Source organism: Ctenopharyngodon idella, chromosome 12 (assembly GCF_019924925.1).
Source record: "Ctenopharyngodon idella isolate HZGC_01 chromosome 12, HZGC01, whole genome shotgun sequence".
Taxonomy (NCBI): Eukaryota; Metazoa; Chordata; class Actinopteri; order Cypriniformes; family Xenocyprididae; genus Ctenopharyngodon; species Ctenopharyngodon idella.
Genome location: NC_067231.1, coordinates 22,656,017 through 22,671,458, shown reverse-complemented (window position 1 = coordinate 22,671,458; position 15,442 = coordinate 22,656,017). Strand labels below are relative to the sequence as shown.

The following is a 15,442-nucleotide window of genomic DNA, read 5'->3' as shown; positions in this document are numbered from 1 at the left end:
AATCACAATAAGATCAATAATATGCATTTAGAAAATAGGTTAAATTTTAATTTCATGCCAGTTTGAAGTGGCAGAATCAGTGAGTTGAATTTGAGAACTGAATCAAGTTTCACAAAATTGGATCTTTTCATTTAATCATTTTATCCAGTTTCTCAAAACCAGTATGAATATGTTCATGAATCAGTTTTGTGAAACTACATAAATTAAAATAATGATTCATTTGCAAATCAGTCTGTCATGAAGTCTGTCAAGGCGGAAGTCAAGACATAAATTTTGGTTTTATTTACACACAAAGCTATCATATGATTTCAAAAGATGTGTGGGTTATGGGTTATGGGTTATGAATCACTTTTATGATACTTTTTTTTGTCGATATTCTATTTTGGAGCTTGACTGCCACAATCCCCATTTACTTTCATTATTTTGAAAATAGTGGCCAGGATATCAAAAATTAATCTTTTTGAGCTCCATGGAAGAAAGAAAATCATACAGTTTAAAATGTCACGGTCCCTTTAATTCTAAGCATGTTTGTCAGAGTGAATTAAGATTTTTAATAGTGCTGTTTTTTATCCATTTATCCATAAATGTTTTCCCGTACTATCAAGTTAAAAGCAACCTGGACACCTGTTTTCCCATCTGCGTGAACCCTCTGAGGAACATCAGGTTGTGATTGTGCCTGACCAGAGGATGCTTGCGTTTATTCTGTCTCTCTTTCTCTCATGCACACACTCTCACACACATTTGTGCCCTCTAAATCCTCTAAACAAGTGTTGTGTGAGGCATTAACCGCACAGCTGAGTGCTTCGCTGGGTGTTAATGTAAAATGCCTGGAGCAGGTAGAAGTGAAGTCGGAACGGCAAAAGATTCTAAGAGTTTATACTTTGAGTGTGCGTGAGGGTGTTAGGTAGGTCTGCGCGCTACATTTGTGTGAGAGAGAGAAAGAGAAAAGGAGAGCGAGGGAGTTGGCTCAAAGCAACAGAGAGGGGATCACCTTTGAAGTCCCAGCTGGTGGAGGAAGCCAGGCTTGGCTTGGCACGTTGCATGCAGTGACTGTGAGTGTGTGTGTGTGTGTGTGTGTGTGTGTGTGTGTGTGGAGTGTGTTTAGCCTGGGAAAAGACATGGAGACAGTTTGTATATTTCATAATAAATGAGAGCGTAAGAGGAAAATAATTGGTTACAGTAGCTAATGTACACCCACTCAAATATATGTTCTCCCACACACACACACACACACACACACACACACACACACACACACACACACACACACACACACACACATACACACACTCTGTCCAAATGATTGTTTTTAAGGACTGAATCCAGGAAGCCCCAATCGGCATGTTGCCAGCTGGCCAAACTCCAGTGTCGGGCGCGGAGCCAACACACAGATCTGCCACCCAAGACTCTCTCTCTCTTTTTCATACGCATATTCTCTTTCTCAACGTCTCATTGTCCATCTTTCTTTTATCTCTCACTCATTCAATACCTGAGTTCTTTCTCCTTGATGTACTGAACCACTCTTCCTCTACATTAATGCTTTTTGTGTTCGTTCCTCTCTGTTTTTCACCTTCATCCATTCCTCTTCCCTTTTAAAACTCATTTTTTCTCCATCATTTGTTGCTTTGAGGTTCTAACACCTTCTCTTACTATTGATTATCGATAGCCCTTCTTCCTTCATTACCTTTTTTTCTTCTGCTTCTTTTTTTTTTATTATTCGTTTATTTTCTTTTTATATAAAACCTTCCTGACTCAAAATTTAGATGCACTATTCTGAAAAAAGTATCACAGTTTCCACTAAAATATTAAGCTGCACAACTGTTTTTAACTTTATTAATAATAAATTATTCTTGAGCAGCAAATCAGCATATTAGAATAATTTCTTGAGGATTAATGTTAATGGCTGCTGAAAATTCAGCTTTGCCATTACAGGAATAAATGACATTTTAAAATGTAATAAAATAGAAAACATGTTGCCAGAAAACATGTATTTTAAATGCCTGATCAAGTTAAAAATCAGTTCAGTTTTTTAAAATGCACTTAAGGATTGCTTCATTTTTACTATGTGATCCTTTAGGCTAATGAACTATATTACTTGCTTACTTGCGATTACTATTATATAAAAAATAATTTTAACTATTTATTGAACATCATCGTCTTTTACTGTATTGCTGTTCTGCCGTTTAATTAAAGCAATAAGCCACCTGAGGGTATTCGTTACAGTGGTTTTACCACAGATTTTGAAGTGAATTGGCCTTGTGTGGCTTATTGCATCCTTTTTCTTGCAGCCAGCCACAGTGGCCACATTCTGCAGCCGTTGATTCAGCACATCTCGCAATTAACAGAGTTGACAAGATCCCCTCCCCTCCTCCTCCTCTTCCCCTTTCTGTTCTGCTTTCTCCTCCCTCCGCCTATCTGCTTCATTCTGTCGCTTCGCTCAAATTAGTGCGATAGATGCGTACGTTTGCGTCAGTTTTTCCTTCTTCTTTTTTTTTTTTTTTTTCTTCATATTGTGCTGCTTTCTCACTATATTCAACGACAACTTTTATTGGCATAACAAAATGTGTATTGCAAAAATAAAATATAGCAATATTTATTTGTTTTGTAGTGTTTAGAACAGTAAAGGTAAATAAATTTTAGAGAAAAATGAACAAAAATTTACAACTTAAAGCCTTTATGTATAATGCATTCGTTATAATGCATTATATATTTTCATAAATAATTGTAACCAAGGTATTGCATTACGAGGCATAATTAATGCATTAAAAATACTTTTATAATGCATTATAAATAAAGGCTTTAAGTAAAGTGTTACCAAATTTACTTTTAATGAACAATTATGAAGTAATGTAAAGGAATAGATTATCAAGATGACAAATATTAAATATCTAGTTAAAAGAAATATGTAAGTAATTGTAATAATGTAGTTGTAATAATGTACAGTAACAGAGGCACGCATCTCTTTCTCATAGTCTCTTACTTTTTTTTTTTTCCTTTGTTAGGAATCTTTGTTCACATATATATGATTAGAGGGCTATGTGTGTCTCTTTGTGACTCTATTGTCCTCTTCCAGTATGAACGCATGACATGCAGTGTACATAGATGTTGAGTTTGTCATGCAAATGACAGGCTGTAATTTGATACACTTTACTGAACCCTGCATGTAAAGGTATATGATTGTGTCCTGGGTGCCGACGAAGCTGGTATTGAGTTACACTTATAGCGCTTCTAATTGATTGGAACAGATTGACTATTTTATTTTATTTTTTATTTTATTATTTTATTTTATTTTATTTTATTTAAATTTATTACTGGTACTTTTTCTGTCACTGATTTAGTTGTTTATATTAAACCGTCCTAGCAATAAAGTATTTTGAATTTTAAATTTGAAGTTAACAAAAAGTTAAAATTAGAAGTATTTACAGAGAAAGAAAGAGGTATGGAGTGGCAGCGAATAATTTGTTTATAATTTCTCATAGACTAAAGAGAAAAGTACCTCCATAAAAGAAACATTGGCGCTCAGCTCACCAGGGTTAATGTTTTTGTGTATATGATTGAATAGGTAGTTCTGTGTAGCTCCATTTCTTCTCTATTGCTCTTTTTCTCTCTCTCTCTTACACACACACACGACACACCACAGATCCTCTTTGACTTTGTTTGGGATACTGTCCAACACTCCCCACCTGTACTTTTCACTGCTTCTCAGTCTTACAGAACAAAAACAGTGTCTTGGCTTCTGAGCCCAATCTCAGTTTGATCTGGCACACTGAGCTCCTGTGGCTCCATCATTCTTCATTTAGATGAATACAGTTTTCATTCAGACTGGGGAACTATAGTTTACAATAAGTGTGTTTGATTAGTTATGTGTGTGTGTCTCGTCACTCTAGCCTGTAATGGTCTGTGCTGGACTGCGTTTATTGCTCATCATTAGAGTGTGATTGCTTTCAGACTGCCGTGCCGCTCTGCTCTAATTGTTGGCATTTAAATTAATTGTGGAACGGAGGGATTGTGGTGATTGTTGCCTCCTCTTCTCTTCTCCCCTCTGGTCTGGCCTCAACAGTGATGGTCTGCTCTTGTCTGGTCTGTTCAGCTCCCATTTCCTTTTTTATCTCCTTTATGTCTCCTTTTTGAGACTACCGTTCAAAAGTTTTGGGGTTAGTAAGATTTTTTTTTTTTTTTTTTTGATTTAGCAAACATACATTAAATTGACACCAAAAATTCTACATTGTTACAAAAATAGATGCTGTTCCTTTGAACTTACTATTTATTAAGGAATCCTGAAAAAAAAAAACTATCACGGTTTCCAAAAAGAAAGCAGCACAACTACATTGATAAGAATAAGAAATGTTTCTTGAGCAACAAATCAGCATATTAGAATGATTTCTGAAGCATCATGTGACACTGAAGACTGGAGTAATGACTACTGTATTCTACTGTATTTTGTTCAATTAAATGCAGCTTTGGTGAGCATAAGAGACTTCTTTCAATAACATTTAAAAAGCTGTAATGTACACATACACAAAGTATACATGCTCAAGGACATACACACTTTTACAAATGACCATTTCTATTTCTCTGTCCCTCATCTTAGTGCATGTTAACGGTAATGTGTGCGTCTCTCTGTATCTGTGCATGCTGCAGGAGTGTGTGTATGTGTGTGCTCCGCGTAAATGTGTGTCGATAAAATTAAAATTCTGTGGCTGTAGGAAACAGGTGCAGCCAGAAGGCCTGATATTACACATCTGGACTCCCTCGTGATGTCACTGTCAGCAGGACGCTCCACTGGTGTCAATTAGTAGAAGAGGCAGGAGAGGGGGAGATCTCCTTCCCTGCTCCTTTGTCTCTCAATCGCTCTTTCTCTCTTCCAGACACACTCACACATGTACCTACACAGACACTTAAGTCCTGTCTCTCTCATAATCTGCCTCTTGAAATGATATGCTCTGTCTCTATCACACACCCTCGTTCACATCTCTCTTTCTCGCTTTCACCCTCTTGCTCGTTATTGATATATGTGTTACACAAAGGTTTAATTCATGTCCCAAATGTCTGTTACCATAATGAAATTCTTAAAGGTTCGGGAGGTGTGTGTTCATCAGTTCCATCAATTACAAAACGGTCAGTCAAGGCTGGTTTATGCTGGTTAATGCTATAGCAGCATAGCCAAGCTGGTTACCAAACCAATTTTAGTGATGCACCAAAATTAAAATTCTGGTCCATACTGACAATTATTTTTCACGTTATGGCTGATAACCCATAAAGAGCTGTTTAAATTTTGTATAAATTAATTAATTAATTTAAAAAAAAAAAAAAAAAAAACGTAAAAAAAAAGGATCTTACATTTAATAGTGTTTTTAAATTATTTGTGTTTGTAAAGATTCATTTTAAGAGAGCGTTAGATGACGGCAAAGGTAATCAATAGGTAAAAGAGCATACAAAACTAAATATCCAATATTGACTGTTACTGATAAAAAGTCTCTAATATTGGCTGATGATTGATATGGTACCAATAAAACGTACACATCCATCTGTCTTTTTCCAGAGCTCCCTATTGTGTCAGGACTGATGGGGTCACGACAGTGTGTGTGTTTTGTAGGCTATGGGACAATGGCTCTGTGGAATGCTGAGGATGAGCATTATGGACTGCTGTTTACTTTGGCCCTGGACCGTTAAACTTTTAACTGCATCCAATTAAACAGTGTGCAAGGACGGGGTGTCTCGGGCAAATACATGCATAGAGGAACACATACTCAAAAAGACACCGGGTTACTCTCCCCTCACATGGAGTACCATTTCACTGACAGACAGAAACACACTCACACACACACACACACCACAGATGGCTATAATAGCTCTGTGTTGTGGGCGGTTTAAGCATGTGACCCTTGTGTGCCTGGCCATTGACCTCTGCTGGTCTGTGGTTGGGTTTCAGCCATGTGCTTAGTTTACACATAAATACACCCCACTGTAGCCTTCACTATCTCAGGACACAGTTCAGTGTCCTTGAAGATCGGAGTCAGAGACAGAGTCAAGCTGAGCGGCCATTTACCTCTCTCTGAACCAGTAGGATGTGTGTGCATAGCTGTTAAAAGAGCGTCTTGTATTGGTTTGTGTCTGTGTATGTGTGTCTCTTTATAAATATGTACATACATGCAACTACTTGAATACACCTCTTCTATGAGTGTCTTTTTTATTTCTGAATTAAATTTAATTTTTATAATTCAGACTGTAAAATGTCATGTGGCGCGACTCCCCAAAAACTTGATATTTATGAATTAATAATTCATGATATTTGTAAAAAGTACTTTTTACCTTGAAAAATATATTTAAAAACTTTTTAAATAGTGATCAAGGATTTTTTTTAAAGGCTGTAGTTTTAAATAATTATAAACAGAAGTTCTAAAGGCTCTTGTTTAGATAAGCTACTCATAAATGTCGAGTAAAGAACTGAACTTGTTTGTGCAGGGGTTTCTGGGAAAGGTTGTACCATGCTGTAGGGCTTCATGAACCTGTGTCCAGCCACAGCAAAAGGCCAAAACTGTCACTCTCTTTTGTTACATTTGTTTATCCTGACAATGTTCTCTCCCCTCTCTCCTTTCTCTCTCTCAGCCCCAGGGTATCCCCGCTTTTCAGGGAGTCTAGCCCCCACCTTCCTGTCCATGAGCCCCCTCGATCACCATGGCAACAGCAGCGTACTCTATGGACAGCACCGTTTCTATGACACTCAGAAAGGTGAGTGAGGTTCAGTTTCTTCTGTCAAGCAACAGTAAACATTTTATGTAAAAGTATTTGTCTAAATTTCTTTCTTTTCAAAGATTTCTATCTACGAAGCCTCCCGTCGCAGCCCCACCTTCTCTCCACCAATCACAGCCTCCCACCATTATCTAGGACCGCTCCTGCCCACCCGTTGGACTCCTGCAGTCGTGAGAGGGAACCTGGGAGCACAGCTTCCCAGAAGAGCTCCAAAGAGACGGGTGTAGCAGAGCGAAGAGTAGCACCCGGAGGAAAAGAGAAAGAAAAGAGTAAACAAGAGTCCAAGCAGGATCGTCATCATCACGGTCCTCCCACCCTTCACCACCACCACCAGCACCGTCCACAACACCACCCCCAAGGCCTAGAAGACGACTTCCGGCACAAAGATGACCCCAAGCACCTTAGCTCCTGCCTGCTTAGCACCAAGACCCAGAACGGCTCTGATCCAGGGGCCACAACCAGGGGTTCCCTGCCCAGTTGTGTGGGGCCTGGGGCCTCAAGTCTGGGGACTGGCCGGCAGACAAGCGGAGACGGTCATTGTTGCAAAGAGGGGGTCAGTGGAGAGATGCGAATTAGTGAGCCACCCTCAGACTGTCTTCGCCACAGTGCCATGCTGGGCCATGCCCACCCAGTGCCCTACTCCATGCCCCCTCCCTTGGGCCTAGGCTCTGCCGTGGGAGCATCCTGGCTGCACCCAAGTCATCCGCACCATCATCATCCTCATCATCCTCACCCAGATCTCTTCTGCCCACCACCCCCTGCTCCACTAACCATGCCCACTGCTCAGGAAAAGAGCTTTGGCAGGGACTCTGAGGTGACAGGGCCTACATTTGTACCCTCTGTGGGGCCACTGGGAGACAAAACCAGTGGACCATTCCAGCTAGGGAACCCTCACTGTCGAGGTGTGGGAGGTGGGATGGTTGGGGGTGGTGCAGGGAAAGAAATGAAAACTCCTGAGAGGAGTAGCAGTGGAAGTCGAACAGCTACCCTACTGCCTCCTCCGAGTAGCTGCCAAAGAAAATCTTCCCAGCAGCAACACGCATATGGCAAAGCAGACAAGAGCCCAGACTGGCCCCCGGGCTCCCATTCACGCACAAACGAGGTTCAGCACAGTCAGAATCAGCATCCCCACTCGGCTCGTTCATGTAGTTTGGACAGCAGTGAGGAATCTGATGCCTTCCGTCCCTCTCTGCCACAGGGGACGAAGGGTGGCCACCAAGCTAAGAGTAGCATTTATGCCAGCACTCCACCTTTCCGGGACTGTTCCCACTCAGGTCCGTCGAACAGGGCGTCATCCGAAGGTAAAGGTGCAACAGAGATTGAGTGTACTCTTCAGAGGAACAGTCAGAGAGTTGCACGGATACGTCATCAGCAGCACAGTAACAGGGCTAGCACTGGTGGACAGGGTCCAGAGTTGGAGCCTAGCAACAGCGCACAAGACAAGAAGAAGATGGACTTGGAGTCGGCGTCACAGGGATACGGCGGGCATCAGACCAGCACTCATCCCTCCTGGGAGGTGCGAGGACACCCGGCTCGACCGGATGAAAAACCGCACAAGGCTTACAACTCTCTGGGTGCTACTTCCCAGACTTCACGTGGGGAACAAGGTCCTCTTCCCCCTATAACCGCCCCACAGGAGGCCACACTGGGCCCCCAGGGACCTGAAAGCAATGCCATGAGTAGTCTGATGAAGTACAGCAGCCAGCAACCACTGCTGTTCTCTCAAAAGAGCCCGTTTGGTGGCCTGGGGTGCATCAAGCAGGGGGCAGTAACTGGGGAGAGGAGCGAGAGGAATGAGAGAAGCGACAAAAGTGGAAGCGGTTCGAGCTGTGCTCTACAAGAGGTGAAGCAGACCCTGCCCCCCAGGAGAGCCTCGTCATCTGGGGAGAACGAGCGCTCGGAGCGGGTGGGCAAGGACTCAGGGGAAGCTCAGGGGGAGGGAGAGGTGCGACAGCCCCCTGTAGGGATAGCGGTGGCCGTTGCCAGGCAGAGAGAGCCCCCGTGCCGCCTGCCAGACGGGCATCCCACCCACAGCCACCATAGCAGAGTGATGCCCAGCATGAAGGGTAAGTGACTCTCGACAGGAGGTCTGGTGTGTGTGTACAAGTGTGTGTTCTAACAAGCTATATATAATTTTTCAGTTTACTGGATATGCTTGACGAACTTTTGCAAACTTCACATGCAAAAAACAAACTTCTGATTAAAGGAATTGTCACAAATAAGATTTTTGTGGTTGTTAATCCAAACTACTTGTCATCCCTTGATCTTTAGAAGGTGTAACCTTGCCAGATTGTGTTTTTTAGGTGTTACGGTGACTGCCAAATTGCTCTTATATCTTCATTAGGACACAATGTACAATATCTTCTCAGATAAACACATGCCAAGATTGTACAAATGTAGGATGACAATTAGTAGCCACCTGTTTAAAATGCTGAATATCTATTACCCAGTCGCAACACCTTGTCTGTGTCTGATACCCGAAAATGCTGCTTTTTAAGGCAGTATAAAAAGATATGTCTGACAAGCTAGACATGTCTGAATGCAATAAATGTATTTTTTATTTCCTGTGATATCTCTGAAATCAGTTTAAAAAGGTGTCTTTGAGTCAATGACCAACTGGACAAGGCAGGTAGTTGCCTTTGGTTTTAGACACAGCCACTGAGACTTTTGCCACAGGATGGTCCTAGGTTTTTTTTTTATCAGTGGTGGGTGTTCAGATTGTGGTGCTGAACTGTTTTGTGTTAGGTGTTGGACGCCCAATGTACCCGCTGGAGCGGGAGATGGATGAAGACAGGAAAAGAGTCTGTGAGGAACAGCTTGGACTGCCTCCATTCGACAGAGAGAGAGAACTCCTCCTCAGGTATGGCTTTTAGTCATATGATGATTCCAAAGATCAACCTGCAGAGTTAGCATACTACAGTGTAGTTTTACTGCCTAAGAGAGTAACATTGTGCCATTTTGATGGCCTTCCCTCAGGGAAAACAAAGACAGAGTTGAGTTTGCCAGGATCCACCCCTCCAGTAGTTGCCATGGAGATTTGACCTCACACCTTATTGTGCCAGGCGGTAGCCAATTAGGCACTGAGCCATCTGCTCACGCCCACCCCGCCCATCATCACTGGATGCCTCGGACAGGAAGTCCCTCCCTCTGGATGGGTCACTCTTATGGTGAGCAAATGCCATCTGTTTTTACTGTTTTGATGATATTAGATTACAATATACTTCATGGTCTTGTAGAATTTCTGCATGATGTGTTGTTTAATTAGTTTTACCCTACAAAATAATCAATGAATTGCCCATTAGTATTGAAACTTAAGCTGAAATCATTATTTCCTCATTAAGCAGTTCTCCATGTCTCTGTTCAGGTCTCAGTCATGCAGCATTGCACCAGAACTTGACCCCAGGCTTCTCAGCAACCATGCCCAGCCCCTTGCAGCCAGTCTTGCCCCTGCCTCAGGACCCCTCCACTGCCCTAGTGGTATTGCCTACCGAGCCAGCGGCCCACCCTGCCGCCCATCACCTTGGTACATGTCTCAAAATTACTGATATTTTAATTATCCAGGAATTGCATTTTTTAATTATTTGAGTAGTTTTTTTTTTAAATTATTTTATTTATGTCTAAACTACTTTAGAATTGTTGTGAATAGGGATAAATGACCCAAAAATGACCCTTACCTTTTTCCAAGTCCGTATGACTGACTTTTTTCCGTAGAACACAAAAGCTGATTTCTGAAGAATCTTCACACAGCTTTTTTCCTCCATACAATGATCAAATAATAACTCAAATAAATAGAAATTTCATGTTTGGGTGAACTTTTCCTTTAACAGCAAGACAGTTACAGCAGTTTAATCCGCAATCAGTCTGTCCACTTGTTTTGTTCCAGAATTCTACACTGAATTCCTTCCCCTTGGGTCTAATGTCCCTTCCCCCTCAGCACAGTTCCATCTCATCCCCTTCTGCCCCTGTATCATTCTGTAATCATTATTGTGAAACGCTTCACTAAGCCAAGCAGGCATTTACAGCACATTGTAGTATGGACTTAATGGGAACAGTTTCACAAGCGGCCCTAATGCACACTCTGAATGCGCAAAGTGGAATTATTCAAACTGTTTAAACAAATTATCATTTCAAGTAGATAGCTTGCGTATTTGACTTTGAGTGTGTGTTGGGGGGGAGGGGGGCGTATGCATAGATAAGCGTGTGCGAGTGAGAGAAATGGAGATCTAAAGTCACTGTGTGGGTGTACGTTTCAGGGTCTGTTGGTTTAGATTAAATTTGTATGAATACGTTGTTCGCATGGCAGCAGAATTGGCCCAGGTGGGCTTTTAGGAGTTTGTCTCCTTTGCGTCAATGTGTGGAACCTGAGAAGGCGAGGGGTACAGGGAAAAATAACAATTTAGGGATCAAAATGTTTTGTTTGTTTTGCACAGTGGAACATCTTTTTACTACTTTTTAATTGCCATACAGTAAGGATATATATCAGTTATTGGCCAACATAATTTTTTTAAATGTATTGGTCAAATGTCATCTAATGCTCACTTAAAATTTATATTTAAAAGCACTAATAATTTAATAACATGGTTAAATGTAATCTCTAGCAAATCTCAGAATAAATATTAATTATTCATACTGTACACTATTATATTTAAAGGGTTAGTTCACCCAAAAATGAAAATTCTGTCATTAATTACTCACCTTCATGTCGTTCCAAACCTGTAAGAACTTTGTTCATCTTTGAAACACAAATTAAGATATTTTTGATGAAATCTGAGAGCTCTCTGACTCCTCCATAGACAGCAATTTAATTACCACATTCAAGGCCCAGAAAGGTACTAAAGACATCGTTAAAATAGTCCACGTGACTACAGTGGTTCAACCTTAATTTTATGAAGCGACGAGAATACTTTTTGTGCGCAAAAACAAAACAAAAATAACGACTTTATTCAACAATTTCTTCTCTTCTGTGTCATTCTCCTATGCTGTTTACGCTCAGCGCTTCCAGGTTCGATGTCAGAACGGGCGAATTTTAACACATTCCTACTCTACCTGAACACTTAGTAACTTTAAACCAAAGCAATATTTAGGGATTAGCTCATGCCGGCAGTTTGTGTCATTCTCTGGTACACCATGCTGCCTGAGCAAAGTTAGGATATGGTATACTTAGCATGTCTTTAATGGTTTTAAACTGTATTGCACTGTGCCTTGTCATGCCATGCTGTGTTTGGCTGTGCTATCGTGCACAGTTCTGGCATTGTGCTTTGATTTGTTGTGCATCTCTGTATGTCTTTTCGCCCTATTATACTGTGCCTTGCCGTGCGGCGCATCATTTTGTGGCTTTTTGCTGTATTGTGCTGTGCTCTGCTGTCCTGTGCTGTGCACCTCTGTTCGGCATTCCTCCTCCCCACACTGGCTGTGAAATTTAATTAGCTCTCTGCTCCTTAGCGTCATACTCCCCTTTCCGCAACAAAGAAGGGAAGTGCATCCATTGGATCCCTCCCTAGGGAAACATAACCCTGTCCCAGTAATCTTTCCCAAACAAAGGTCCTTGCCATACATCAAGGAAGGAGGGGCGGAGAATATGCAGCATGCAAAACCGAATGGCTGAAAGAAAAACATATTGTGTTGAAATTTCTGTGGGCTGAGGCTCAAGGCTGAGACTAAGTGCTTTGCACAGCTGCGCTTCATCCCTCTACAGTCTCTCCCTCACTCTCCCCCTTCCTCCGTCCTTCCTATCTGATCAGCTTGTTTCAGAAATGACCGACTCCTTTCAAATATCCTGTTCGCTTAGTGATTAAACAGCACAAAAGTGCATCTTTGAAATGCCTAGTCACATGTAGGCAGACTTTGACTTGTAGCATAAAGTCTGGTCCACAATTCAGCTTGTCTAGTTAAAGGGATAATTCACACAAAAATGATAATTCTGGCAAAATTTACTCACGCTTGTATATATATTTTTGTCCATATAATGAAAGTCAGTGGGGTTTTTCATTGTATTTTTTCAAAATATCTTTGTCTTCCACAAAAGACAGTAATACTGGTTTGGAACAACATGAGGGTGAGTAAATGACAGCATTTTCATTTTTGGGTGAACTATTGCTTTAACTTGATATTAAATTCCCAGATTTGATTTGATTAACCTGGCAAACATTACCAAATCCAGTGATTTATTTCATCCTCGCTCATTGTATCAACCCAGTATCTTGTAAACACAATTTTGTTTCCAATTATTTATGGAACTGGCTATTTTAGATAGCACTTGCTGTTTTTGCATGCAATATGCATCAGGTGGTCAGTGGGTGTTGCCTTGTGAGGCCGAGACAACGGGTGACCTTAACGCTTCCACGTCTGTCTCCTTTCCGCAAGAGTTTGTCTCTGGGTATAACATCTGTGCTCCTTTTTAAGGCCAACACCCATCACCTAACCCTTATTACAGGCATAATAACCCAACCCAAGCTCTTGTGAATGAGTGAGCCATTTGGGAGTAGACCCTTCTTGCCCGTTCTCAGCAGGCTGTCAGGAAGGTCTTGTCAGAGGAGCCACATTCATGTGACAGTTTGAGACAGCAGCGCTGAATCGTCTTGACTGGCACTGCGGCATGCGCGAGCCAGAGATCAGGCAAGTGTGGCTGGTGAGCTCACTGGTGACCGTCGTTTTGCGTTAATCCGCTGTGGTATGGCCAGGCTAACGGTGAGTGCGAGGGACAGACTATGTAAAAAGAAAGCAGTTTGCATTTTCTCTCTGCCCACGGACTGAGTGTGTTACATGATTAGGAAAGAAATGTGGAAATGTGAGGGGATTTTGTCCCTGGGGACGGAGGATGACTTTTGGAAAGAAAAAAAAAGAGTGTGGAAGAAAAGAGGGACGGAAAAGGAGTGGAATCTTATAGCCGTAAATCAATAGGCCTTCAGAGCGATAACTGAGACTTGCCTTGAGGCAAAAAAAAACCTTTGTTCATTCTTTTCTCATTCCTTTCTCTTCTCTCTTTCTCTCTCTCTCTCTCTGTAGATGTAATGGAGCAGCAGGGACTGTGGCCCCCTGTTTACGGAGCCCGAGGGCCCGCCTCACACATGCAGCATCCCGCTGTCTATTCCCGCACCCAGTTTCTACGACAACAGGAACTCTACGCGCTGCAGCAACATCAGCACCAGCAGCACCGCGCGGCACAGGCAATGGAGCTGGCGCACAGACACAGTCACTCACAGGTAATACATGAAGGAGAATGCACACATACATGTGGTTAGCCACGTTTCCTCATACCACTCAAGGTGATTCCCCAACAGCTATTTTTCTACTGAAGCCCCACGTTTTTCAGCAGGCCTACCCAGGGCGCCCGAGGTTATGAAAAGCCTGCTATTCCTGCTCTCAGAAATTCATAGCAGTTATAGCCAAAGAACGGCTAACTTTCTATTTCAAAGTGCATTTAAATGTTGGAAGATTTGAAAGAGTGGGATTCTTCTCAGGAACGGGGCAGGATTCAGGCTTTTATCTCACTGCTTTTGAACAAAGAAGCAGAGCAGAATGCAAGTGAACAGTGGATCATTAGCACCCATTGTACTGCGTCCCTGGTGCATGTCGTTACGCAAGAAACCTGAGATGACTGAATCATAACTAGTTCCATGTTAGTATCCTTTTTCCGCTATAAATGCATTTCAGTTGTGAGAAAACTGGAAATAATGTTGCTGTAGTGTTCTGTGTTATATAGTCTCTGAAGCCTGTTTGTATTTCCTGTGTTTCTGCAGAGGAAACCTGAGGATCCCCCCATCGATCTGGTTGAGGGATCGTCTGAGCACCGCACGCCCAAGCACACCAAGCCTTTCTCCGTTGGCCCCTCCGCTAAACCTCCCCCCTCCTCCTCGTCCCCAGGGGGCTGCGCCTCTCGTCTTTCGCCCTGCTGTCGCTCACCCGCCCCGCGGTCCCACCTCAAGAGTACGCCCTGCACGCCTTGCCCTGAGCCCAGCCCGGCCGTGGCCGCCCCTCGTTCCCCAGCGCTCAGCCCCCACTCCACCCCCCACCACCTGCCAAAACCTGCCGAGTCCCAGGACAAGAGGGGTGAGGGCCAGCCGCCACAGGACTACCCTCAGTCGCTGGAGCCTGGTGAGTGGAAAAATGGCAGCATTCATGTTTATTTCAGTAGGACATTTATTCAGTGAACATATTTAGTGTACTTACAGAAACAAACATGCATTGTGAGGGCTTTACCTGTAGATGGGTGCTACTGTGAACATGTGTGGCAGGGTGTATGAAAAGTGTAAACTTGGCTCATTAATATTAATTAGGTATCATAATGTTTGCACAACTCATTTACTGAAAGGCAGATGTTAGTAAGTTAGCGTTAACCAAAATAGCTGAGACTGCCACTTTCTGGTTCATTCTGCTTGGTCTTTTTAAGGTTTAGGGTTAGTCCGTAACTTTTTTTGGTTAAAAATGATCCAAAATCAATTATTGAGCAAGTACATAACCAATCAGTGTTCAAATCTATCTCCTTACCTTAGCTCGATCAATGGTAAGCCTGTAAAAAATGCTTTATAATCTGACTGGTACTGGTAGGATTTTGCGGGAAATACGATTTTGCTGACGTTTGTCTTTGCGTCATTACGTCACGTCTGTAAACAGAAAGAAGGAGCCACACATAGCTGCACCTCAAAACATTAGATTAATCTGTGCTGAGGAGCCATGCTGATGCACAACC

General features: G+C 42.4%; 1 protein-coding gene across 8 annotated transcripts in view; it reads left to right on the top strand.

Moving 5' to 3' along the window:
* Positions 1-15,442, top strand: part of bahcc1b (BAH domain and coiled-coil containing 1b) — a 111,380-nt gene that overhangs the window by 63,443 nt on the left and 32,495 nt on the right. For all 8 annotated transcript variants that reach the window (XM_051914275.1, XM_051914274.1, XM_051914277.1 and 5 more), the window contains 7 exons: positions 6,610-6,732; positions 6,816-8,819; positions 9,499-9,613; positions 9,730-9,920; positions 10,118-10,276; positions 13,759-13,955; positions 14,493-14,847. In XM_051914275.1, the coding sequence (XP_051770235.1) occupies positions 6,610-6,732; positions 6,816-8,819; positions 9,499-9,613; positions 9,730-9,920; positions 10,118-10,276; positions 13,759-13,955; positions 14,493-14,847 (3,144 nt within the window). The remainder of the gene's footprint in view (positions 1-6,609; positions 6,733-6,815; positions 8,820-9,498; positions 9,614-9,729; positions 9,921-10,117; positions 10,277-13,758; positions 13,956-14,492; positions 14,848-15,442) is intronic.